The 27,408-nt window shown below is 48.0% G+C and overlaps 1 protein-coding gene across 4 annotated transcripts; it reads left to right on the forward strand.

The window, feature by feature from the left end:
• LOC307211834 (Golgi-associated RAB2 interactor protein 3-like) lies at positions 1-27,408 on the forward strand. Of its 4 annotated transcripts, none has more exons than XM_079968923.1 (9): positions 1-189; positions 7,322-7,439; positions 11,784-11,941; positions 13,600-13,769; positions 15,126-15,384; positions 16,340-16,581; positions 21,992-22,089; positions 24,460-24,627; positions 27,040-27,408. In XM_079968923.1, the coding sequence occupies exons 2-8, from the start codon at positions 7,322-7,324 to the stop codon at positions 24,558-24,560; spliced, it is 1,146 nt and encodes a 381-aa protein (XP_079825049.1). In that variant the 5' UTR covers positions 1-189; the 3' UTR covers positions 24,561-24,627; positions 27,040-27,408. The 4 variants fall into 4 exon arrangements, with proteins under 4 accessions (XP_079825049.1, XP_079825048.1, XP_079825050.1 ...); XM_079968922.1 differs by having other exon boundaries at positions 27,058-27,408; XM_079968924.1 differs by lacking the exon at positions 27,040-27,408 and having other exon boundaries at positions 16,340-16,607; positions 24,460-24,501.

Below are 27,408 nucleotides of genomic sequence, written 5' to 3' on the forward strand. Positions count from 1 at the left end.
TTGGGGAGATATGAAGCCCACCACCCCCTTGTCTTGGCTGGACGCAGTTCAGCTCACCTTCTGCAGATCTAGGAAGAGCAGACCCTCCCAGGCATCCCAGTAACTTGGTCTTGTCCCTAACCGTGGAGCTGAAGAGAATTCTGGGGCCCTGGACTTATTCCAAGCAGGGAGAGACTTTACATCCTCCAGGTATAAGACTATAAGACTTTACATCCTCCAACAGAGTTGTGATAAAGAACCATAGAATTGTAGAGTCGGAAGGGAATTCTGAGCATCATCTAGTCTGACTCTCCTGCAATGCAGAAATATGCAGCTGTGGGGATAAGAGATGTGGTCTGAAACATCTGGAAGGTAGCAAGTCGGGGAAGGCTAAGTTTGAGTGTTGTGCTAGACCAGCCTTTCTCAACCTGTGGGTCCCCAGATGTTGTTGAACTACAACTCCCATCACCCCTAGCTAGCAAGGCCAGAGCTCAGGGATGATGGGAGTTGTCGTCCAACAACATCTGGGGACCCACAGGTTGAGAACCGCTGTGCTAGAAGCTGAGGGAGACTCGGGTTCAAATCCCCACCTAGGACGAAAGTTGAAAATGGAGAACAATGAAAAGTTCATATTGAAAGCAATTAACTTAATGAACAAAATAAGTCTCCCTGTGTCACTGCCCTTATTTGCTTTTGTATTAAAACTCATAGCAATCAAAATAAGAGGAAACGAGGTTATAGTGAATAAAAGGGGGGATATAATAATAATAATAATAATAATAATAATAATAATAATAATTTATTATTTGTACCCTGCCCATCTGGCTGGGTTTCCCCAGCCACTCTGGGCGGCTTCCAACAAAGATGAAAGATACACTAAAATGTCACATATTAAAAACTTCCCTGAACAGGGCTGCCTTCAGATGTCTTCTAGATGTCAGGTAGATGTTTATCGCTTTGACATCTGATGGGAGGGCATTCCACAGGGCGGGTGCCACTACTGAGAAGGCCCTCTGCCTGGTTCCCTGTAACTTGGCCTCTCGCAGTGAGGGAACCGCCAGAAGGCCCTCGGAGCTGGACCTCAGTGTCCGGGCAGAACGATGGGGGAGGAGACGCTCCTTCAGATATCCATAGTCAATGGAAACAGAACAACGCTTTGATGTCTGTGGGAACCCTGGCAGGATATAAGGTTAATACAGGGGAAGTAGAATTATTGGGAATAACTATGAATACAAATTCAGAAACACAGATAAAGGGCAAGACTGAGTATAACTGAAGGTAAAGAGCAATAAACTATCTGGAGTTATAATTCATATTGCTGTGGAATATGCTATAATTCAGATATTATATGAAAATAAGTAAGAATTTCTGAACAAAGATGGTAACACTCTTGCATTTCAGTGGGGAAGCTGTTTTTATACAGTGGTACCTCGGGTTAAGAATTTAATTCATTTTGGAGGTCCGTTCTTAACCTGAAACTGTTCTTAACCTGAGGCACCACGTTAGCTAATGGGGCCTCCTGCTGCTGCCACACCGCCATGCGATTTCTATTCTCATCATGAAGCAAAGTTCTTAACCCGAGGTACTATTTCTGGGTTAGCGGAGTCTGTAACCTGAAGTGTCTGTAACCCAAGGTAATAATAAATAATAATATTTTTTTTTTATTTATACCCCGCCCTTCCCGGTTCAGAAAACCGGGCTCAGGGCAGCTAACAAAAAATTTAAAACACTTAATTGATGCTACAAAAAAAACAAAACAGCATAAAATGTGGTATAAAACATGAATAACAATAAAATCAAAAATCAATTTAGGGGGGGAAATCCATCCAATAAACATTAGATGATCACCAGGGCTAGCTGGCTAAATTAGTCCTATTTGGGTCAGCGAGGAAACCAGGGGAGAATTAGTTGTGGGGTCCCAGAGCAGGTAATCTTCATAAAAAGGGGAGAGGGAGGGAAGGAAGGGGAATAAAAGATCAGGCTAAGTTCAAATTGAAAGCCAGGCAGAATAGCTCTGTCTTACAGGCCCTGCAGAAGGAAGTTAAATCCTGCAGGGCCCTGGTCTCATGGGACAGAGCATTCCACCAGGTCGGAGCCACCACTGAGAAGGCCCTGGCCCTGGTGGAGGATAATCTAACTTCCTTAGGGCCCGGGACCTCTAAACTATGATTATTCATGGACCTTAAGGTCCTCTGCAGGGCATACCAGGAGAGGTGGTCCCATAAATCCGAGGGCCCTAAGCCACAAAGAGCTTTAAAGGTCAAAACCAGCACCTTAAACCTGACCCTGTACTCCACTGGGAGCCAGTGCAGCTGGAAAAGCACTGGGTGAATATGCTCCCATGGCAGAGACCCCGTGAGGAGCCTCGCTGCAGCATTCTGCACCCGCTGGAGTTTCTGGGACAGTTTCAAGGGCAGACCCACGTAGAGTGAATTACAGTAGTCAAGCCTGGAGGTACCACTGTATTTTATTTTCTCACTGTTTCTGCTTCTTCATTAAGAAGGTAAAGTGCAGAATAGCAGCCTAACTGCTTTGCAGAAGTGGACAAGAAAAGGCACAGTCCCGGGGGGTGGGGGAGTAGAAGATGTGTTGTGGGTAAAGATGTTAAGAAGGCTTCCTTTTCTATTCTGCCCTATATTTGACACACACATCACTGTTTCCATTCCACTGCAGGTCACTTTCCACCAAAAACTACTATTGTGCTGCGGTTAATGTAATTAATGAGACAAATTAGGTAAACCAGGTTGTCATAACGTTAGTCCCTCTCACTCAGTGCAAACGTGAGGGCCATGTAATCAATTACTTATCGTTTGGGGACTGAAAGAAGCAGTGACATCAAATAAAGTTTGCATTAATTGGCTGGGTTTCTATTCTGGACCTGGGGCAAATAAGTGAAGACTGGCAATTTCCGTTTCCCATTCTCCAACTTCCCTGTTTGGGGCAACCCTCCTTTCTCCCTTGCATGTTTCCCGTTTCAAACTATTTCACATCCTGCCCCACAAGTCCTTTCCCTTGATCTGTTGGCACTCAGCCGTAATTAATTGCTTTCTAGAATGAGGTTTCCACACCTCACACACTTTAATTAGCTACTTAATTAGCAGACTGAACTGCAAACAGCCAGCACTTACTTCCAAGTGCAGCTGAGTAGATTCTGACTGTAATTTTGTGGGTCTTCCTTGCAATTTTGTGGGTCTTCCTTCTCAGCACACAGAAGTTCCAGCTGCAATTCTCTAATCCAGTGGTTCCCAATTAGGGATCCGGGAACCCCAGGGGGTCTACAGAACACACCCTTCCCCCCTCCCACAACTAAATTTTTGTCATTTTCGCATAGTGAGGTCACAAACCCACTTTTATTTATTGTTTGAAACAAGCATTCATATGCTGCCAGCTCACGCAGCATATGATATAGACAGCCAAACACTGAACACCAGAAAAGCAAATTCAAAATAAGCATCACTTTTTTTTGCTCAGAAGAGAATGTGGATCTGTTTTAGCACGGGTAGGTTTTTCACTATACAGCGGTACCTCTGGTTGCGAACGCGATCCGTTCCGGAGGCCCATTCGCAACATGAAAAGCCCGCAAACTGAAGCGCCGTATCTGCGCAGGTGTGCGGAACGATTTGGTCCTGTGTGCATGTACACATGCATGAAGCACAATTTAGCACTTCTGAGCATGCGTGAGTGGCAAAACCCGGAAGTAACCCTTTCCGATACTTCCGAGTCGCCATGGGATGCAACCTGAAAAAACATAACATGAAGCAAACGTCAGCCGTCACAGTGGCCATGCATCTTCACCCCCCATCCCCTACCCTTCAAACCATTCCTCCCCGCACACGCACCCACCCAATCTCTGTGACTGCTCCTTCCCTTATTTCCATGCCTGACCTCCAATTTCATATATATATATATATATATATATATATATATATATATATATGTAAAGGTAAAGGTACCCCTGCCCGTACGGGCCAGTCTTGACAGACTCTAGGGTTGTGCGCTCATCTCACTCTAGAGGCCAGGAGCAAGCGCTGTCCGCAGACACTTCTGGGTCACGTGGCCAGTGTGACGAAGCTGCTCCGGCAAACCGGCACCAGAGCAGCACACAGAATAATAATAATAATAATAATAATAATAATAATAATAATAATTTATTATTTATACCCCGCCCATCTGGCTGAGTTTCCCCAGCCACTCTGGGCGGCTCCCAGTCAGTGTTAAAAACAATACAGCATTACATATTAAAAACTTCCCTGAACAGGGCTGCCTTAAGATGTCTTCTGAATGTCAGGTAATTCTTTATCTCTTTGACATCTGATGGGAGGGCGTTCCACAGGTCGGGCGCCACTACCGAGAAGGCCCTCTGCCTGGTTCCCTGTAGCCTCACTTCTCGCAATGAGGGAACCGCCAGAAGGCCCTCGGCGCTGGATCTCAGTGTCCGGGCTGAACGATGGGGGTGGAGATGCTCCTTCAGGTATACAGGACCGAGGCCGTTTAGGGCTTTAAAGGTCAGCACCAACACTTTGAATCGTGCTCGGAAACGTACTGGGAGCCAGTGCAGATCTCTCAGAACCGGTGTTATGTGGTCCCGGCGGCCACTCCCAGTCACCAGTCTAGCTGCCGCATTCTGGATTAATTGCAGTTTCCGGGTCACCTTCAAAGGTAGCCCCACGTAGAGCGCGTTGCAGTAGTCCAAGCGTGAGATAACCAGAGCATGCACCACTCTGGCGAGACAGTCCGCGGGAAGGTAGGGTCTTAGCCTGCGTACCAGGTGGAGCTGGTAGACAGCTGCCCTGGGCACAGAGTTAACCTGTGCCTCCATGGACAGCTGTGAGTCCAAAATGACTCCCAGGCTGCGCACCTGGTCCTTCAGGGGCACAGTTACCCCATTCAGGACCAGGGAATCCTCCACACCTGCCCGCCTCCTGTCCCCCAAAAACAGTACTTCTGTCTTGTCAGGATTCAACCTCAATCTGTTAGCCGCCATCCAACCTCCAACCGCCTCCAGGCACTCACACAGGACCTTCACCGCCTTCACTGGTTCTGATTTAAAGGAGAGGTAGAGCTGGGTGTCATCTGCATACTGATGAACACCCAGTCCAAGCCCCCTGATGATCTCTCCCAGCGGCTTCATATAGATGTTAAAAAGCATGGGGGAGAGGACGGAACCCTGAGGTACCCCACAAGTGAGGGCCCAAGGGTCTGAACACTCATCCCCCACCACCACTTTCTGAACACGGCCCAGGAGGAAGGAGCGGAACCACTGTAGGACAGTGCCCCCAGCTCCCAGCCCCTCTAGACGGTCCAGAAGGATGTTATGGTCGATGGTGTCAAAGGCCGCTGAGAGATCCAGCAGAACTAGGAAACAGCTCTCACCTTTGTCCCTAGCCCGCCGGAGATCATCAACCAGCGCGACCAAGGCAGTTTCAGTCCCATGGTGAGGCCTGAATCCCGATTGGAAGGGATCCAAATGGTCCGTTTCCTCCAGGCGTGCTTGGAGTTGTTCAGCAACCACCCGCTCAATCACATTGCCCAAGAATGGAAGATTTGAGACTGGGCGATAGTTGGCCAAATTGGCCGGGTCTAAAGATGTTTTTTTAAGAAGCGGTTTAATGACCGCCTCTTTCAGCGGGTCTGGGAAGGCTCCCTCACAGAGGGAAGCATTCACCACCCCGCAAAGCCCATCGCCCAGCCCTTCCCGGCTCGCTTTTATCAGCCAGGATGGGCAAGGATCAAGAAGACAGGTGGTCGGTTTCACTCGTCCAAGCAGCCTGTCCACATCCTCGGAGGTAACAGATTGGAATTGATCCCATATAACAGGACCAGACAGAACTCTAGCACTCTCCCGCCCTGGCCCTGCTCCCACTGTGGAGTCTACTTCCTTCTGAATCTGAGCGATTTTATCTGCAAAAAACTTTGCAAAAGCATTGCAGGAGATCTTGGGGTCCCTACCAGGCCCCGGTGGTACAGGTGGTTCCGATAAACTGCGAACCACCTGAAAAAGTCTCCTGCTGCTGTTTTCTGCAGATGCAATGGAGGCGGCGAAGAAGGCCCTCTTCGCCGTCGCCATTGCCACTTGGTAGGCTCGACGTTGAGCTCTAACCCGTGTCCGGTCTGATTCAGAATGAGTTTTCCGCCACCGGCGCTCTAGCCGTCTCAACGATTGTTTCATCACCCTCAGCTCCGGGGAGAACCACGGGGCTGTCCGGGCTCCATGCAATCGGAGAGGGCGCCGTTTACCTTCCCGCTATAAAGTACCTATTTATCTACTTGCACTTAAGGGTGCTTTCGAACTGCTAGGTGGGCAGGAGCTGGGACCGAACGACGGAAGCTCACCCCGCTGCGGGGATTCGAACCGCCGACCATACGATCGGCAAATCCTAGGCGCTGAGGTTTTACCCACAGTGCCACCCGCGTCCATATATATATATATATATATATATATATATATATATATATAAAACATATCATTTTCAACAATTATTAAACATACTTTACATCTTACTCAATTTTTTTGACTACCATCAATCACATCTGAAAATTTTCCAATCTTTTCCACTCAATTAACATTTCTTACTTTCACTATTACATTGATATATCATAACTAATATCTCTCTTCTTTCTCTTCTTTGCAATATTTCACATATTTCTCCTTCCAAAACTTCTTGTAGCCCTACTAGTGTAATTTGTTGATTACAGTTGCTAGGCTGGCAGGAGCAGGGACCGAACAACGGGAGCTCACCGCGTCGTGGGGATTCGAACCGCCGACCTTCCGATCGGCAATTCCTAGGCTCTGTGGTTTAACCCACAGCGCCACCTGCGTCCCTTATAGAAAAGGATAAATGGACAGTGGAAAAATGGAATGACTATGGTTTTAAATATATACAATCTGATATATCTGAACAGGTAATGACGGAAGATACATGGGAAAATAAATCTCAGAAGATTTTGAATAAATGGACAAGTTATAGGAAATGGACAGCACGGGGGGAAAGCCAACCCAAGCATCCAAATTAGAATGAATAATCTGTGCACATGGTTAAACATTTGAAGAGAGAACAAGTTTTGGGGGAAGGGGTTAAAGGGGAGGGAGGGAGGAAGGCGAAAAAAAATAGGATAAATGAGAAGGGACAAAAGTATATACTGTTATGTATAACTAATAGGATGATTTTGATGCATGTTATTGTTAGATTTTCAACAATGATTTTTTGGTTAGTTATTCGACATTACTGGATTAAACTGTGATGATAAAGAATGGGAAAAATACAAAAAAACAACAACAAACATTCAGGTCAGCACAGGAAACCCCCAAAATTCCAACACTTCTGACCTTTCTATTGTGCAGATGTCAATTTTGTCCAGGATACCAGGCTTTCAAAGGGGAGAAAACAGCCGGCCGAGGTCGCCTGCGTCAGACAGAGAAGATCATAAGGGGGGAAAGGCCTATCTCCAAGGCCATGCAGGTGAGTCAAGGTGCTCTGTACCTAAGAACATGCACAGGTAAGAAGAGGTTGCTGGATCATGCCAATGGACCATCTAGTCCAGAATCCTCTTCTGGACTGACAAGGACTGACCGGATGCCTGTGGGAAATCTCCAAGCAGGATTGGAGCACAAGTGCAACTGGGATTCAGAAACATTGCTTCCTACATTCTTCCTCATGAATTCGTTCAGCCCTCTTTTGTAGCCATCCACATTGGTCCCATTGCTGCCACTTGTGGCAGTGAGTTCCACAGTTTAACTTCTTCTTCTTCTTTGGCGATCACTCATAGCTGAGTAAGATTGTCTTTCACGAACACGGTCTTAACAGTGAGTCCGTAAGTGACTATGGAGGCCAATTCTGGATCCACACGTCCTTCCACAGTGGGAACATTGGTTTCCGGGCGGGAGTTGATCACAGTGAGGGTTTGCCAAGCGTGTCTTCCTCTTAGCATGTTTCTCCCTTGCATCCTGAGTTCGAGCGTCTTCAAAGCCCAGGACACCTTTGGTAAAGGCTGTTCTCCAATTGGAGCGCTCGCAGGCCAGTGGTTCCCAATTGTCGGCATTTATACTACATTTTTTTAGATTTGGCATTTCTTCTCTCTGTGCTCCTCCCAGCGGTCATTCCTCCTCTGGCCACTGCTGTGGATGCACGACCAGACAGTGGATGCTGTCTCCAGGCAGAAGTAGATGTTTTTCTGGAAAAGTAAAGAATTACTTTTGACCAAATGCAGGAGGCAGTGGATGACAGGAGCGCCTGGCGTGCTCTGGTCCAGGGGGTCACAAAGAGTCGGACATGACTAAACGACTAAACAACAACAAAAGAATTACTAAACTATAATCAATAAAAATAACAACAAGTCACAATGCCCATACAATTATTTTTATAAGATATCCCTGTCCTTGTCTTATCCCTTCCCAGCTCCTTCTGCTGTTCCCAAAGTCATGGACTGAGAAAGGCTCTTCGGGCTGGAGGGGGTGTGGCAAGGCAGGTGGAAAAAGCCATTGATACTCTCTTTCCCCAGATGTTTTAGACTACAACTCCCATGATCCCCACCCAGCACTCTGCTGGGTGTTGTGGGCCCAAACATCTGGATGACACCAGGTTGGCTGCCCTACATGGTGCAGAACAGATGCTGCACAGTTGAATCTATAGATCCTATCTCTGACTCTCTCTACCTTTGTGTTACTGCTAGTGTGAGGACAGGTGTTGATAGGAAATGTCACTGTTATAAATGGCGAGGCTGGATTCATGCTTTATTTGTTGGCTGCTAGACACTGCAAATATTTCATCGACCAGAGGAGCAGCCTTGCCAAGTCTGTCTCTGCAAAATAAAAGCAACAAAAACCCAAAAGTCTCGGAGCACCTTCATCACAAACAGATTGATTATAGCTTAAGCTTTCATGCGCAAGCAGCCTGATACATCATGCGCATGAATTGTTATCATCCTAGGAAGATGCCTTATACAGTGGTACCTTGGTTCCCAAACTGAATCCGTTCCGGAAAGCCGTTCCAAAACCAAAGCGCTCTAAAACCAAGGCGCCCTTTCCCATGGAAAGTAATGCAAAATGAATTAATCCGTTCCATACTTTTAAAAACAACCCCCAAAACAGCAATTTAACATGAATTTTACTATCTAACAAGACCATTGATCCATAAAATGAAAGCACTAATCATTGTGCTGGACTATGAAATAAATAAGACAGTATTGTAAGGTAAAGGTAAAGGGACCCCTGACCATTAGGTCCAGTCGTGGCCGACTCTGGGGTTATTGCGCTCATTTCGCTTTATTGGCCGAGGGAGCCGGCGTACAGCTTCCGGGTCATGTGGCCAGCATGACTGAGCCGCTTCTGGCGAACCAGAGCAGCACACAGAAACACTGTTTACCTTCTCTCTGGAGCGGTACCTATTTATCTACTTGAACTTTGACATGCTTTCAAACTGCTAGGTTGGCAGGAGCAGGGACTGAGCAACGGGAGCTCACCCCGTCGCGGGGATTCGAACCGCCGACCTTCCGATCAGCAAGCCCTAGGCTTTGTGGTTTAACCCACGGCGCCACCTGCGTCCCTTAGACACTGATGATAGTCATTGTTTGGATGGGGGGCTTTTATCCATTTCCGCAGTCACACAATCAATCAGTAGCTGAACTGGGTTCCACACAGTCACAAAAACCAAGTCACAAAAACGAAGTCATGAGCCACAGTCACATGACAGTCCCATAAAATGAGGAACAAGTCACAGTAAGAAAAAGCCACACAAACAAAAGCACAAAAAATAGCAAACACAAAAGCTCCAACTACTACCTCTGTGTTGCGTGGGTGCTTGGGACTCAACAGCCGACAGACTCAACAGGAAGCCCGATTAGCAGCGGAGGACTCGATTTACAAATGGAACACACTCAACAGGAAGCGGAACATGTTCCGCTTCCAAGGCAAAATTCACAAACCAAAACACCTGCTTCCGGGTTTGCAGTGTTCTATTTCCAAGTTGTTCATAAACTAAGCTGTTCTAAAACCAAGGTACCACTGTAAGTACTGCATCAGACCAATGGTCTACCTCGCAGAGGCGGTTTTAGGGGTGCCATTTTTGACAGGGGGCCCTTGAACAATGATGGAAGATTTTAACGCTGCTGAAATTTGAGAACAAAATACAACTAAATTGCAGTTTATCTGTTCCACATGGTTAGCGAAACCATTCTGGGACTGCTTTATTCTCCAAAATAAAAGTGGTTGGATTAAACGTGTTGTGCACATGCAAATAATAATATTAATTTATTATTTATACCCCGCCCATCTGGCTGAGTTTCCCCAGTCACTCTGGGGGGCTCCCAATCAAGTGTTAAAAACAATACAGCATTAAATATTTAAAAACTTCCTGAAACAAGGCTGCCTTCAGATGTCTTTTAAAAATAAGATAGCTGCTTATTTCTTGACATCTGATGGGAGGGCGTTCCACAGGGCGGGTGCCACCACCGAGAAGGCCCTCTGCCTGGTCCCCTGTAACCTCACTTCTCGCAATGAGGGAACCACCAGAAGGCCCTCGGAGCTGGACCTCAGTGTCCAGGCTGAACAGCAGAGCTTCATATACTTTAATAAACAATTTATTATTTCCGGCATTTATATAACTCTTTTCAACAACCTCCCAGAGTATTTTGCAGAATTCTTAAAACAAAAAATAGAATATGTAAAAGGGGAGGAAAGGGGAATACAGGAAAAAAACAGACATAGGAAAGCAAACAACAACAAAAACATGTTTTAAACAACCAAAACACACAACAGTCCAAACTTGTGTAGACATGTCTACTCAGAAGTGAGATCCATTCAGTTTGATGGGATTACTCTTTTAAATCAGAACCAATGAAGAGGGTGAAGGTCCTGTGTGAGTGAATGGAGGCGGTTGGAGGATGGATGGTGGCTAACGGATTGAGGTTGAATCCTGACAAGACAAAAGTACTGTTTTCGAGGGGCGGGGGCGGAGGACTCCCTGGTCCTGAATGGGGTAACTGTGCCCCTAAAGGACCAGGTGCACAGCCTGGGAGTCATTCTGGACTCACAGCTGTCTATGGAGGCGCAGGTCAATTCTGTGTCCAGGGCAACTGTCTACCAGCTCCATCTGGTACGCAGGATGAGACCCTCCCTGCCTGCGGACTGTCTTGCCAGAGTGGTGCATGCTCTAGATATCTCTTGCTTGGACTACTGCAATGCGCTCTATGTGGGGCTACCTTTGAAGGTGACCTGGAAACTACAACTAATCCAGAATGTGGCAGCTCGACTGGTGACTGGGAGCAACTTCTGAGACCACATAACACCGGTCTTGAAAGACCTACACTGGCTCCCAGTACGTTTCTGAGCACAATTCAAAGTGTTGGTGCTGACCTTTAATGCCCTAAATGGCCTCGGCCCAGTATACCTGAAGGAGCGTCTCCACCTCCATCGTTCTACTCGGACACTGAGGTCCAGCGCTGAGGGCCTTCTGGCGGTTCCCTCTCTGGGAAAAGCCAAATTACAGGGAACCAGGCAGAGGGTCTTCTCGGTAGTGGCACCCGCCCTGTGGAACGCCCTCCCACCAGATGTCAAAGAGAAGAATAACTACCAAACTTTTAGAAGACATCTGAAGGCAGCCCTGTTTAGGGAAGCTTTTAATGTTTGATGCATTACTGTATTTTAATATTTGGTTGGAAGCTGCCCAGAGTGGCTGGGGAAGCCCAGCCAGATGGGCGGGGTATAAATAAATTATTATTATTATTATTATTATTATTATTATTATTATTATTATTAAAAACTGCACTCTTTTGCATGTAATGCCGAGGCTGTGGAATCTCCCTTGTAGGTGGCCGCATCTTGAAGTTCTTCCACAGCCCACATGAAAACATTGACTTCTCTTCTCTGACCCAGTCCCCGATTGAGACAGTTCTGCAGAAATACCTCGGGAAAGGAGAATACCCGAACTTTCGGTCTGTTGCCATGTTTGAGAGCAGCTTTTTCCAGGTAAATGGAACTGCAGAGAGGTGACCTACAATGACCTCAACTAACTCTGGAACCCGGCATCCTATTTGCTGTGGCTCAGCGGCAGAACATCTTTCCTGCATGCAGAAGGTCCCAGGTATTGTCAGTGTAGACAATACTGTGCTAGATGGACAAATGGCCAGCTTCCTCTGTTCCTATAGCTTGTCAAAGCAAGTTGCAGGGGGTTGGACTGGACAGTTCTACGATTCTAGGACAATAAAGGGAAATGTAAAAGAAGCCTTGGGAACCTACGGCAGTAAGAGTGTCTCTCCTGAGGATGGAAGTGTCAAGGTTGACCCAGAAATCATGTCAGGGCTGGTTCAGATGCAGGTCATCACCGAAGATGCAGAGACGAGCAGAAAAGTTAGCTCTTTATTCAAGGAAACTGTATAATGTAGTAATGCCTATAGACAGGACTGGCCCCTATGAATCAGTTGCCAGAACTGGAGGTCTTTGCCTTCTACTTCCTCCAAGTCTCCTTCCCAGCCTCAAACTATATGGGGTGTGTGTGTCTGTGTTCTTTGTTCTGCTACAAAGACCTCCGTGTCCTTGGAGACAAGGTTGAGCTTATACAGTAGGAGCAGCAAGCTTCTGCAGCCTGTGTCCTCTCCACCTCTGCTTCATCTGCTGAATCTGAACCGCTTTCTGCGCCTGGCTCCTCTTGCTTACGAAAGCCTGTTGCCTCTTCAGCATGCAACCATTCCTCCCTTCCTTCCCCGTCTGATGTGTCCTCAGTGTCCCACCACCACACCTTGGGATCTGAGCTTCTTTTTGTGGGTACGTTCAGGGCGGCAGGAGAGGATACACAATACACAATACAATCTGGCTTGTCCAGTTTGAAATGTGTTCTAATATGTTCCTTGTAAGGCCCCTTGAAACCCTCCTTAAAGAATAAAGTCACCACAGTCTTATTCATAAGGAACAAAAAGAAAGTTTACTCACGATCAGGCAGACCAGAGCGTGATCCCTGAAGGCAGGCTTTAGGCTTAAAGTTACAACCATATGCAAACAGGTTTACCCCATCTGTTAGCAGTTAGCAGTCGGGGAAGTTCGCGGGACAAAAGGTTCCCACGTCTTTGCGGATCTCAACATGAATACGGGAACACCGCAGGGGTGCGTGTTGAGCCCGCTTTTATATACGCTCTATACAAAGTGTTGGTGCTGACCTTTAAAGCCCTAAATGGCCTCGGCCCGGTATACCTGAAGGAGCATCTCCACCCCCAACATTCTGCCCAGACGTTGAGATCCAGTGCTGAGGGCCTTCTGGCGGTTCCCTCGCTGCGAGAAGCCAAGTTACAGGGAATCAGGCAGAGGGCCTTCTCAGTGGTGGCACCTGCCCTGTGGAACGCCCTCCCACCAGATGTCAAAGAGAACAACAACTACCAAACTTTTAGAAGACATCTGAAGGCAGCCCTGTTTAGGGAAGCTTTTAATGTTTAATAGGTTATTGTATTTTAGTGTTTTGTTGGAAGCTGCCCAGAGTGGCTGGGGAAACCCAGCCAGATGGGCGGGGTATAAATAATAATAATAATATGTTGTTGTTGTTGTTTCTGCTGCTGCTGCTGCTGTTGCTGTTGCTGCTGCTGTTGCTGTTGCTGTTGCTGTTGCTGTTGTTATTGTTATTATTTCTGCTACCCCAGGTGACGAAAAGGGGCCGGCAAATCTTCATGCACAACCAGTGCAACGAGGCCATCATTGGCATTGCCTCCACCAACATCAAGCTGCCACTACCCACCCTGATGTTTATTGCTCGCCCTGTTGTTGCTGGCCAAGTCTCCTCTGAGGACACAGAGGAACCAATGCTCACCAGGTAAGTTAAGGCATCACGTCCAAGTACTGCTGTGTTGTTGTTGTTGTTTAGTTGTTTAGTCGTTTAGTCGTGTCCGACTCTTCGTGACCCCCTGGACCAGAGCACGCCAGGCACTCCTGTCTTCCACTGCCTCCCGCAGTTTGGTCAAACTCATGCTGGTAGCTTCCAGAACACTGTCCCACCATCTCATCCTCTGTCGTCCCCTTCTCCTTGTGCCCTCCATCTTTCCCAACATCAGGGTCTTTTCCAGGGAGTCTTCTCTTCTCATGAGGTGGCCAAAGTATTGGAGCCTCAGCTTCATGATCTGTCCTTCCAGTGAGCACTCGGGGCTGATTTTCTTCAGAATGGAGAGGTTGGATCTTCTTGCAGTCCAAGGGACTCTCAAGAGTCTCCTCCAGCACCAGAATTCAAAACCATCCATTCTTCGGAGCGTGCAGCTTCACCACTGGGCAGAGCAGAGCCATCCTGGCTAATCGCCAACAATAGCCCTCTCCCCTATGAATTTGTGTGATCCTTTTTTAAAGCCATCCAAGTTGGTGGCAATCACTGCTTCCAGTGGGAGGTAGTTCCACAGGTTAAGTATGCCCTGCAAGAAGGGCTTTCTTTTATCTGTCTTGATAAGCTAGATGGATCGGTCCTCTTGGCTTAGGTACTGTAGCCTTATTGGAGTTCACCGATTGGGTCTGCGTTGCTCCGGGACAGGAGGAAGGAAGTCAAATGACACTGAGGTTGATTCAAAGAAAGAGTTTATTCTGCTCTCCGGATAGCAGAAGGCACTTGCATGATCAAGTCCACAGCAAGGCCAAAGAAATGACAAGTTTCATGCAGTATATATATCCTCCAGGCACCTTCTCCCTCCTTCCCCAGGAATCCAACCACGTCAGCCTATGTACGCAGGTTGACATCACATATGTTCTTGCTCTGGTATTCTTGACCATAAAAGGGTATTCCTTCCTGTACTTCTGACCATAAAAGGATCTTCCTTTTCCTACTCTTATCTTGGAGGAAGAGGTCGTCATCTCCGAGAACACGCTCTGGAACTGTTCCCAGATTGGGTCTGTGCGTCTTTTGTGGCCAGCACATAAGATAAGGTACAGACACATCATCCCTGCTCTACTGGAACTTGGCAAGGTCACTCATTGCCGCCACGGACTGATAAGGGGAGAGCTGTGTTCTTGTTATACATTTGCTCAACGGCTCAAGTTTATGCATTTTAGCTAAGGAAAAATAGGGATTTTGGTGCAGTTTGGGGGTTTGGGAAACCCATTCCTTCAGTACAAGGCAGTGGCTCCCCGCATCCTTCTGCTGAGTTGCCCTGAATATTCTCTTTCTGCACCCCCTCTGCTGCCACTACAGGCTCATCCCTCTGAGATATGTGCGTATCTCCATTCACGACCCGGAGAAGCGGATCATCAAGATCAAGCTGATCAATGGGCGCACTTATTACCTTCGGTTTCATGCGACCAACGAGGAAGAGGAGCCCGTCTTTGACCGCTGGCTCTCCCTGGTCTACCTTCTCCAGCACCCGCCTCCTTGCTACCTGAAACCACAACCCAAATCCTACGCCGTCCTGGAGAATCTCAGCATCCGCGTCTTCCCAAGCGACGATGAAGCTGTGAGTATGAGTTGGACTTCGCAGGGGGGCGGTTTTGGGCCAGAATTGGGCGAGGGGAGTTGCAGGCACCCTATGAAGCGGCATAATTAGCAAGAGGATAAAACATTAGAGTCTATCTGCTGCTGCTGTCGCTGCCAATCCTGCCAATGTCTGGCTTTCCCAGGCCAGGTGGGAAAAGGCTTGCAAGGAATGACAATGTAAATTATTGTGTTTTTCCTTTTAATTTACTCATGGTACCATAGAGTTTTAGTTATGTTCTCTCTCCCCCCTTCATGTGTCATTTTCTTGCCCTTCCTTCCTTCCTTCCTTCCTTCCTTCCTTCCTTCCTTCCCTTTCTTCCTTTCTTCTTTCCTTCCTTCCTTTTATTCCTTCCTTCCTTCCTTCCTTCCTTCCTTCCTTCCTCCCCCTCTCTCTCCTTCCTTCCTTTCCTTCCTTTCCTTCCTTTCCTTCCTTTCCTTCCTTTCCTTCCTTCCTTCCCCTCTCTCTCTGTCTCCTTCCTTCCTTCCTTCCTTCCTTCCTTCCTTCCTTCCTTCCTTTTATTTCATTTTCTGAATGAGAGAGAGAGAGAGAGAGAGAGAGAGAGAGAGAGAGAGAGAGAGGCAGTTCAGTTGGTAGAGGAATAGAGTCTCAGTCTCAGGCCATGGGTTTGAACCCCGTGTGGAGCAAAAAGATTTGTGCATTGCAAGAGGTTGCACTCACTCGGTGACCCTCTTGGTCCCTTCCAACTCTACAATTCTTTGGAGACAAGAGCAAGCAACAATGCAATAATGAGTTGCTTGGGGGAAGTAGATGGTGCAACTAAAGTGTTGTTTTATCATGGTGTGTTTACTGCCTTGGGCTCCTGCATGAGGAATGTGAATAAACACATTCTTAAAAAATTATCTGCCTCTGCAGACATTTCTGCTACATCTGACTAGTTCCTTCCCTTTTTTTCCCCTTACACCTTGAACTCCAGGAGGTTTCTCCTCTTCCAGAGGAGGAGCCAGAAGAGGAGAAGGTGGAGAAGGAGGAGAAAGAGGAGGCAGTGAAAAGCCCTGTTGAGAGCCGCATCCTCTTTGAGGAAGAGGAGTATTCCACAGAGGAGAGGGAAGCGATAGAGGCAGAAGGACGGTTCCACTATAGCTTAAGGGACCTGTACGTGAGGGCAGAGAGCTATGAGATCTACGACAGCGTCCCCACACTGCCAAAGACCCCCAAGTAAGACCAGAAGAGGACGGAACAAGGTGCCTCTAATGTTGAATCGTTACATTTCCTACGCCGTGTCTCAGACTCAGCCTTCCCCAACCTGGTGCCCTCCAGATGTCTTGGATTGCGACTCCCACCAGCGTGCGTGGCGCCAGGTAGGGGGAAGGCTGCTCTAACCACTTGGTCAGCTGGTCATCCATATCATCCTTTCAGACAGAGGTTGGATGGCCATCTACCAAGGACTATTTAGCTGTGACTCCTGCACTGCAGAGGGTTGGCAGAGGGTTCCCTCCAACTCTACAATTCTAGGATTATCCACTGAAGGCTTTTAAACAGAAGACAGATAGCCATCTGTCAGAGAGTCTTTACGATACGATATTGTCAGGGGTTCAGGAGCAGAGGCACAGGGAAGAGAGGAGATGGAGAGCGAAGGGGAAGAATCCGAGGGGAGCGTAGGAGAAGAGGACAGTGGACCGAGGGATTCCATGAGCCTCTCCAGCGAATCGGAAGATTCACAGAAGGGGGTGCCGGTGGCCAGGGGTAGGGGGTTCCCAAGGGGAACGCCCCAGGAGCAAGGGGGCAGCAGGGACTCCCAGAGCAGTAGTTGGAAATCAGGACCAGCTTCCCCACGAGAGCAGAGTGGGGGGGAAGAGTCCCAAGGATCGGGGCCAGTGCATTCCCCACCAGGGAGAGAAGATAAGGCAGGGCTGACCACACCTCCATCGGAGAGTCAGACAACGGAGGGGAGGTCAGATCCGGCCAGTATCCCGGAAGAGGGAAGCGGTGACAGAAGTAGTGTAACGGTCAGGAGGAAGGTCACTGGGTTGGCGCGAGAGGCAAGTTCAAATGTACAGGAGCGCGGGACAGCAGAGAATGAGGATTGGGAACCGGGTCCTAAAGCCCGCCGGAGGGAGGGGGAGGAGCTAAGCGACTCAGCGTCGGAAGAGTCCAGAAAGGGCAATGCCCCAGCGGGCAGGAGGACCCAGAGGAGGAGAGAGCAGCGTAAAAGTTGGAGCAGGGCTAGGATCTTAAACTGGTGTCATAGGGGAGGAGACTCAGACGGGACTTCGCCGGTCTAGGGTTAAGACGTAGAGCTGCGCGCTGTGGCTTGGAAATGGAAACTGAACATCAATAAAGACTTTTGTATATAACGACAGCCTGGCGTTGGTCCTCTGTGAGCTGGGACCTAGGGGCAGCTCTGACAGATATGATACGATAATCTTTATTGTCACTGTCCCATACGGAACAACGAAATTGAAAAAAAATTTACATTGAACATTCAAAAACCCACAAGCCTGCTACCCCAGCTATCCCAGCCTGGTTAACCCCCGAAAAACTCCGATACCCCATAATTAAATACAATATACTCCCATAGAAACTACCATAAAGGTAAAGGACTGGACCGTTAGGTCCAGTCATGGACGACTCGGGGGTGCGGCCCTAATCTCGCTTTCCTGGCCGAGGGAGCTGGCGTACAGCTTCCGGGTCATGTGGCCAGCATGACTAAGCCGCTTCTGGTGAACCAGAGCAGTGCACAGAAACAGTGGCGTAGCGTGGGTTGTCAGCACCCGGGGCAAGGCAAGTAATTTGCGCCCCCTAACCCTAACCCCAGGAGTCGCGGCCGGTGCGGCTGGCCCCCCCTGCACCCCCCACGCTACGCCACTGCACAGAAACACCATTAACCTTCCTGCTAGAGCAGTTCCTATTTATCTACTTGCACTTTGAAGTGCTTTCGAACTGCTAGGTTGGCAGGAGCAGGAACCGAGCAATGGGAGCTCACCCCATCGCAGGGATTCGAACCACCAACCTTCTGATCGGCAAGTCCTAGGCTCTGTGGTTTAACCTACAGCACCACTCGCATCCCTTACACTGCATTTAAAACCAAAATCACATTTGGGTAGAAACTGCTTCTCAGGCAGCTAGTCCTAGTCTTTATAACCCTGTACCTTCTTCCAGAAGGCAGAAGCTGAAAGAGATCATTTCCGGGGTGCGCACTATCCTGCACTATCTCTGCAGCTTTCTTATGGCACCTGGAAGCATAGATTTGACCCAAGGTGGAAAGAGTGCACCCAATTATTCTCTGACAACCCTGAACAGCGTTGTTTTTTCTCGGACCATGCAGCTCCCAAACCACACACACAGACCATAAGTTAATACACTCTCCATAGTGCAATGGTAAAATGCCATCAACAGGTCCTTTGAGAGATTGTTTTTCTGGAGGATTCTCAGAAAATATAACCTCTGCTGTGCTCTCTTCATCAGGTCTTTGCTGTTTTCTCCCCAGGTTAGGTCATCTCTCAACTCCATTCCTTTAGTTATCATTGCAACTTGGGGTTGGACTAGATGACCCCTGGTTGGGTCCCCTCCAACTTTATGATTCCATGATGCTATTATCTTGCCACAGTTTCTTGCGGAGGAATCAGAAATCCAGGGAATAATAAAACTAATAAAATGTTCTTTGGAAGGCTGGTAGAGAGGACTCTTGTGGTGGGGTTGTTGAGACAGTCTTCACCTGCATCCAAGTTGTTGTTGTTTAGTCGTTTAGTCGTGTCCGACTCTTCGTGACCCCCTGGACCAGAGCATGCCAGGCACTCCTGTCTTCCACTGCCTCCCGCAGTTTGGTCAAACTCATGCTGGTAGCTTCGAGAACACCGTCCCACCATCTCGTCCTCTGTTGTCCCCTTCTCCTTGTGCCCTCCATCTTTCCCAACATCAGGGTCTTTTCCAGGGAGTCTTCTCTTCTCCTGAGGTGGCCAAAGTCTTGGAGCCTCAGCTTCAGGATCTGTCCTTCCCGTGAGCACTCAGGGCTGATTTCCTTCAGAATGGAGAGGTTGGATCTTCTTGCAGTCCATGGGACTCTCAAGAGTCTCCTCCAGCACCATAACTCAAAAGCATCAATTCTTCAGCGATCAGCCTTCTTTATGGTCCAGCTCTAATTCATTAGAGGTTTTAAATAGTAAATAATAATAATAATAATAATAATAATAATAATAATAATAATTTATTATTTGTACCCCGTCCATCTGGCTGGGTTTCCCCAGCCACTCTGGGCAGCTTCCATAGAAACAAAAAATACACTAAAATATCACACATTAAAAACTAAAGCAGAGGTTAACAGGGATCTTTAGCTCTGAATCCTGCCTTGCAGGGGGTTCAATTCTGTGATTTGATGACACGTCTTGGGCTTTCAGCAGGGCCTTGTATTTAGCAGGGAAACAAAGACACAGCCAGCCAAGATCTCTTTAAACATCAGCGTCACACGACCCGTGGGACCTTCACTGGTTAATAACTGCATTTAGGGCCCAATGATTTTCCCAAATGATCTTCAAGAGAAGCCCCATGTAGAGTTCATTACAATGTGCTCATCTTTACCAAGGCATGTATAATGGGATAATAAACCCTTGGTGGACCATCGTCCAGCTGTCACTAATATAACAGCTGACAACATTTGCAGATGTGGATGATGGCAGCCTTGCAGATGTAAAATGCAAACTTAACCAGTGCTGGGGAGGGGGGCATTTTCTAGAAAATCTTCCACTGCTATATTTTCCAAAAATCCGCACCCGCCCCAATTTTGGAAAAATAATTTTCATAAGTTAAAATTAGTGACATAGCAAACAATACAAGCCTAGGCAAGTGGAACCGATAAATGTCAGTTAGTTGTAGAATAAAATTTTCAGTTAACTAATTTATTAACAAAAATAGTGCAAGCATAACAAAGGTGGGGGGCAGAAAAGAATCAAAAATTTAAATCATAAAAGCATCACAGATTGGAAGGACAAAAGTACAAAGCTACAGTGCAGCTACAAAGAGATAATGAAGTACTGACTCATGCAAATATTCCCTTTACAAATAATAAAGATTTATTAAAAAAATAAAAGTGTTCTCTACTTGTAAGTTCCATTATTATTGAGAATAAAGGATCTAAAAGACATTTGCATTTACTGGTGGCGATGAGTGAACATTTGCTGCAATGTCTGTATGAGAAATAAAACCATGCCATATATATAGAGTCATTTGAGATTTGCGCTTTAGATACATTAAGAAATATCTTTCCAAAAAGGGCAATTTGCCAAAGCCTTGAATACCAACAATCTACATTATTAAGATTTTTTAATAATAAAAAAAACCCCTTGCAATTACCGGTAATTTTTTTCAGGTGACTTTTTCATGAGGAAGGAAATTGGAAAAAGTCTTGATATATTTTTACAGTGTATAGAATTAATGTAGGGTAGTATCCGGCTATGTTGTAAAGTGGACCCTTTGAAATTAATGGTCTTGATAAGTCAAGAGTCGGACTGTGTACACACAATACCTTTAAAAAAAATATCAGAGCACATCCTTTCCCTCAAAGGATTATGGGCACTGAAGTTTACCCCTCATAGAGCTGCCGTTCCAAGCAACCTTTAATAAACTACAGCACCCAGAATTCTTTGAGGGTGAAAAATCTGCTTTGAATGTGCTTTGAAGGTGCAGTGTGAACTCAGACCAAGCCTTCTCTGAGAATGACTTGGCTGGATACCAGCCATAGCAAACAAAGAAATAATAATAATATAATAATAATAATTTATTATTTGTACCCCACCCATCTGGCTGGGTCTCCCCAGTCACTCTGGGCGGCTTCCAACAAAGATTAAAAATACATTAAAATGTCACACATTAAAAACTTCCCTGAATAGGGCTGCCTTCAGATGTCTTCTGAATGTCAGGTAGTTGTTTATCTCTTTGACATCTGGTGGGAGAGCGTTCCACAGGGCGGGTGCCACCACCGAGAAGGCCCTCTGCCTGGTTCCCTGTAGCTTTACTTCTCGCAATGAGGGAACCACCAGAAGGCCCTTGGAGCTGGTCCTCAGTGTCTGGGCAGAATGATGGGGGTGGAGACACTCCTTCAGATATACTGGACCGAGGCCGTTTAGGGCTTTAAGGGTCAGTACCAACACTTTGAATTGTGCTCAGAAATGTACTGGGAGCCAATGCAGGTCTTTCAAGACCGGTGTTATATGGTCTCGGCGGCCGCTCCCAGTCACCAGTCTAGCTGCCGCATTCTGGATTAGTTGTAGTTTCCGGGTCACCTTCAAAGGTAGCCCCACGTAGAGCGCATTGCAGTAGTCCAAGCGGGAGATAACCAGAGCATGCACCACTCTGGCGCGACAGTCTGCAGGCAGGGAGGGTCTCATCCTGCGCACCAGATGGAGCTGGTAGACAGCTGCCCTGAGATTTGGTGGCCAAGAGGCTGGGCGACAAATTAGGAAACCCCAGGTTCAGACCTCTGCCGTGAACAGAGTGAACAGGTGAAGCCCCCTCTGAGTCACAGACACCCACCCCCACCTCTGTAATATAAGGGGTCAGAGTGCTGGCCTACCTTGAAGTCCATTGTGTTTGCCTGTAAAGCATCATTAAGTATTGTTGTTGTTATTTCTAGGTTATTCAGCTCAGAAAGCTTTTCCCCTGGCAGTTTGTCAAGCAGTTCGTCTGCAAGAGCTACCAAAAATCCTCGCTCGCCACCGCGAGTTTTCCCAGGTGTGTAGAAAAACATTCCCCACGTCTACTCTCCTCCTTTCTCTCTGCACTGAGAATTACAGCAAGGAACTGCACATCTCCTGGCTGAGTCAGACCCATCAAGCACAACATCATCCTCACTATGGCTCAATATTAGCTCCGGGGAGATTTTCAAGAAGACGAAAAGAGGGAGATCTGCCTCCGACAGGGATGCCCTTCCCTTCCTCCTGGGATTTGGGTGGTCCTTGTGACTCCAGAATAAGTACTTAATTCAATCCGGATGTCCTTTCTTAACCTGAATGTGCTGGTCCCGGGGGGAGGTTACCGTGGGGCGAGGTCCAGGACCTGAGTCGAGGGTCGGCAGACAGTCCTCCACAGGCGAAGCGGGGTCCAAAGCGAGGAGCCGGGCAAGGACAGGAACTCTGGGGGAACAGGACTGGGCGCTGGCCGAAACAGCTCTTCAACGACATTGCTCCCACAACCTGGGACCGGGCTGACTGGCCTTTATCTTCTCTGAGGCCAGGGGCGGTCCCGGCCCCCAGGTGACCCGCCTCTCCTGGCCTTAAGACGAGCACTCCTCCTGGGAGAAACCAGTTCCCTTCGCCTCTCTGCCCTGAGCCTCTGCAGCTCAGGAGAGGCTGGAGGGTTACTGGACCCAGGGGAGGACTCACCTGTAGGCACTGAGTCCTCAAGCACCTCCGGAGCCAGAGTGGATTCACCTGGTTCCTGCTCCTGAGGATCCGGCACAGGTGCAGGCGCTTCAGAATCAAGGCCCTGCCCCAGTTCAGCTGGCCCTGGAGGCGGGGACTCCTGTGCAGGCTGGGATTCCTCCGGTTCAGCCTCTGAATCAGACTCCCAGGCCATCACACTGAAACTGTTCTTAATCTGAAGCACCACTTAAGCTAATGGGACCTCCTGCTGCCGCCGCGCCACTGCCGCCTGGTTTCTGATCTCATCCTGAAGCAAAGTTCTTAACCCGAGGTACTATTTCTGGGTTAGCAGCGTCTGTAACCTGAAGCGGACGTAACCAGAGGTACCACTGTAATAATAATAATAATTTATTATTTGTACCCCGCCCATCTGGCTGGGTTTCCCCAGGGCTAGCTGGCTGAATTGGTCCTACTTGGGCCAGTGAGGAGGCCAGGGGAGAATTAGCTGTGGGGTCTCAGGGCAGGTGATCTTCATAAAAGGGGAGGGGGAGGGAAGAGAAGGGAAATAAAAAATCAGACTGAATTCAAATTAAAAGCCAGGCAGAATAGCTCTGTCTTACAGGCCCGGCGGAAGGAGGTTAAATCCTGAAGGGCCCTCTTCTCATGGGACAGAGCATTCCACCAGGTCGGAGCCATCACTAAGAAGGCCCTGGCCCTGGCGGAGGATAGTCTGACTTCCTCAGGGCCTGGGACCTCTAAACTATGGTTATTCATGGACCTTAAGGTCCTCTGTGGGGCAGACAAGGAGAGGTGGTCCTGTAAATACAAGGGCCCTAAGCTACAAAGGGCTTTAAAGGTCAAAACCAGCACCTTGAACCTGACCCTGTACTCCACCGGGAGCCAGTGCAACTGATAAAGCACTGGGTGAATATGCTCCCATGGCAGGGACCCCGTGAGGAGCCTGGCTGCAGCATTCTGCACCCGCTGGAGTTTCTGGGACAGTTTCAAGGGCAGACCCACGTAGAGCGAATTACAGTAGTAATTACATGTGGCTCTTCGGAAGTTGCCTGGAGCCTCCGGGTGAAAAAGGCTCTCCACTACTGCCCTAAGGGGATGGTTCTGACTTTGCACATAAATAATGGTGGCGTTGTAGTCTTTCAGTTCAACCATTGCTTCTTGACACTTCAGCGAAGTGTGGCGTAATGGTTAGAGTGCTGGACTGGAACCTGGGAGACCAGGGTTCGAATCTCCACTCAGCCATGGAACTCACTGGTTGCCCTTGGGCTAGTCACCATCCCTGAGCCTCATCTACCTCGCAAGGTTGTCGCGAGAATAAAATAGGGAGGACAAACATGTGCGCCACCTTGAGATCCTTGGAAGAGGAAGGCGGAATGTAGATGGAATGACTGAATGAATGGTCAAGGTCCCTGCTATTCCTCTCTTACGTAGATACAGTGGTATCTCTGGTTGTGAACGGGATCCATTCCGGAGGCCCGTTCGCAACATGAAAGGAGCGCAACCCGCAGCGGCACATCTGCGCACGCACAGGTTGCGATTCGCCTCTTCTGCGCATGCGCGTGGTCATTTTGCACATATGTGCATGCGCGAGCAGCAAAACCCAGAAGTAACCCTTTCCGGTACTTCCGGGTCGCTGCGGGACGTAACCTGAAAGAACGTAACATGAAGTGTATGTAACATGAGGTATGACTGTATGTGTGTCTGGTTTGGTCTATTTTTGCAGTTCCGAAAAAAGAAGGATCCAGCAGTCTTAATATTGTCACGCTCTATTCCATCGTCTCCAAAACAACTGAAAGGCAGGAAGGTGGGAAGAGGAAAAACTGAGCAGAGATGGGGAATGGTCTCAGCCTGAACGTTATGGAGGAAGCAGAAAGGGAAACCAGGGACTCAGGTACCAGAACAAGACCTTTGGTGGCCCTTAGATTTTATTGTTAACAGGAACAGACGAAGAACTTGCTGGATCAGGCTGATAGCCCTTCTAATTCAGAATCCTGTTCTCACAGTGGCCATCTTGATGTTTGTGGGAAACCCGCAAATAGGGTCCGGGAACAAGAGCCCTCTCCCTTCCTTTGATTTCCAGGAACTGTGGTTCAGAAGCATCCAATTTTTGCATAATCACAGAGCCTAGGACTTGCCGATCAGAAGGCTGGCGGTTCAAAACCCCACGACAGGGTGAGCTCCCGTTGCTCAGTCCCTGCTCCTGCCAACCTAGCAGTTCGAAAGCACACCAGTGCAAGCAGATAAATAGGTACCGCTCCGGCGGGCCACATGACCCAGAAGCTGTACGCCGGCCAATAAAGCGAGATGAGTGCCGCAACCCCAGAGTTGTCTGCAACTGGACTTAACAGTCAGGGGTCCGTCCCTTTACCTTTCAGCCGCTTGGAAAAGACCGTCCTTAAGCAGTGTGTAAACTGTTTGAATTTTAAAATATATATCAAAATTCAGTATTTTAAAAAGGTTAATTACAGTCCCAGGAAGAGGGCACATTCTGAAAACATCCCCCCAAGTGTTAAAAGCCAGGGTAAAGCCATGGTGCTTTGGCATTCAGCAAGAGCTGGTATTGAAGTCCTGATTTTCCAGGGATGTCCCTATTTTCATTGAAGGCAATGCTGTATAGGGAAGATTCTTTAAAGTATTTAATGCTTTATTGTGTTTTTATATATGTTGGAAGCCACCCAGAGTGGCTGGGGCAACCCAGGAAGATGGGTGGGGTTTAAATTAAGATAATCATTATGGAATGGGACGTCCCTACTTTCATCGGAGAAATGTTGGAGGGTATGGGATTGTGAACTTGGGGGGGGGGGGGGGCGAGTTCCAGAACTCAGGTGCTGCCAGCTAAAATGAGGTGCAGGGGGCGGGAATTCAGTTCTGTTTGCGCTGAAAGGAAAAGGAGTCAGGAGATCGATCACCTGCTTCACTAAAAATCACTACTTTTGAATCAGCCTGGCTATAGACTGAGTTAAGCACTTGAAAAATCCATTGAAATCAGACATTTTAAGTTCATCTTCAGATGGGTACTTCGCAAGTCTCTGTGGCTTTGCATAAGGTTTTGTATTTTTCTCAGAAGATTGATAAAGAATGCATAATCATCTTGGTAATTATTGTGTGTATATTAGTCACCAAGCAGGATGCGGGTGGCGCTGTGGGTTAAACCACAGAGCCTAGGACTTGCCGATCAGAAGGTCGGCAGTTCAAATCCCCGGCTGGCCCTCCCCAAATATATATCTCCCCCTCACACCCTTTTTATTACAACTAGCAAAACCCCAAAAGTGTGGCTTTGGGGTACTGCATCATGCCACGTGCAAAGCAGTTGAACGCTAAATAATAAGAGGAATAGGGATGCATCAATATAACTTGAGGTTAAACCACAGAGCCTAGGACTTGCCGATCAGAAGGTTGGCCGTTCGAATCCCCTCTACGGGGTGAGCTCCTGTTGCTCAGTCCCTGCTCCTGCCAATCTAGCAGTTCGAAAGCACATCAAAGTGCAAGTAGATAAATAGGTACCACTCCGGCGGGAAGGTAAATGGCGTTTCGACTGGCCACATGACCTGGAAGCTGTACGCCGGCTCCCTCGGCCAGTAAAGCGAGATGAGTGCCGCAACCCCAGAGTCGGCCACGACTGGACCTAATGGTCAGGGGTCCCTTTACCTTTACCATTATGCCACCTACAAGTGACGCAGGTGGCGCTGTAGGTTAAACCACAGAGCCTAGGGTTTCTGCTCAAAAGGTTGGCGGTTCGAATCCCCTCTACGGGGTGAGCTCCCGTTGCTCGGTCCCTGCTCCTGCCAACCTAGCAGTTCGAAGGCACGTCAAAGTGAAGTAGATAAATAGGTACCGCTCTGGTGAGAAGGTAAACGGCGTTTCTTTGCGCTGCTCTGGTTCACCAGAAGCGGCTTGGTCATGCTGGCCACATGACCCGGAAGCTGTACGCTGGCTCCCTCGGCCAATAAAGCGAGATGAGCGCCACAACCCCAGAGTCGTCCGGGACTGGACCTAACGGTCAGGGGTCCCTTTACCTTTACCTTTATTAGTCACCAATGTGTTGCATGAGTCGTACTACTGGCTATAGGCACATAGCAACTTGAGGAATGACGCCTTTTCTTGAAAACGGAAAGCACTGAAAAAGTTAAATGCAATTAAGTAGACATTTGGTGCTTCTGTTGCAGGGAACTGCTGAATGGTTGCTTCTTGTACAATGAAGCTAAAACAGTAGAAAATTTGGGTGGGGGTGGGAGAAAGGATTCATATCAAGGAAAACGTAGAATAATTTTCTGTTTTAACATTTTTCTTTTTCACTTTGAAGTGCCTTGAGAGTCCTAAGCCAGAAAGGCTGATTAGAAATCATCGTCGTCATTTTCATCACCGTCCAGAGATAGCAGCTATTGCAGTACTTCAAAACGCTTCAACCTTGCAGTGTTTGTGCCTCTGATACGCAAGGCGATGGATGCCTCTCTGTCTTGCCTAGGTGATTTCACCCTTCACAGCCCAAGGCTGGAGTCTACGGGAGCCTGGATTCTATGAGCTCAGAGAGGAGAGGACTTGAAACCTGGAAGCAAAGTTAGAAGGAGGGAGGCAGAGGAAGAAGAGGAGAATCTGCAAATAAGAACTCGGGGAAGAGGGAAGGTGGAGATAGGTTTATTTTATTCTATTAAAAAGTCTGTTTTCACTGCCA

The sequence above is a fragment of the Podarcis cretensis genome, assembly GCF_951804945.1.
Source record: "Podarcis cretensis genome assembly, chromosome: 3".
In the NCBI taxonomy this organism is placed as follows: domain Eukaryota; kingdom Metazoa; phylum Chordata; class Lepidosauria; order Squamata; family Lacertidae; genus Podarcis; species Podarcis cretensis.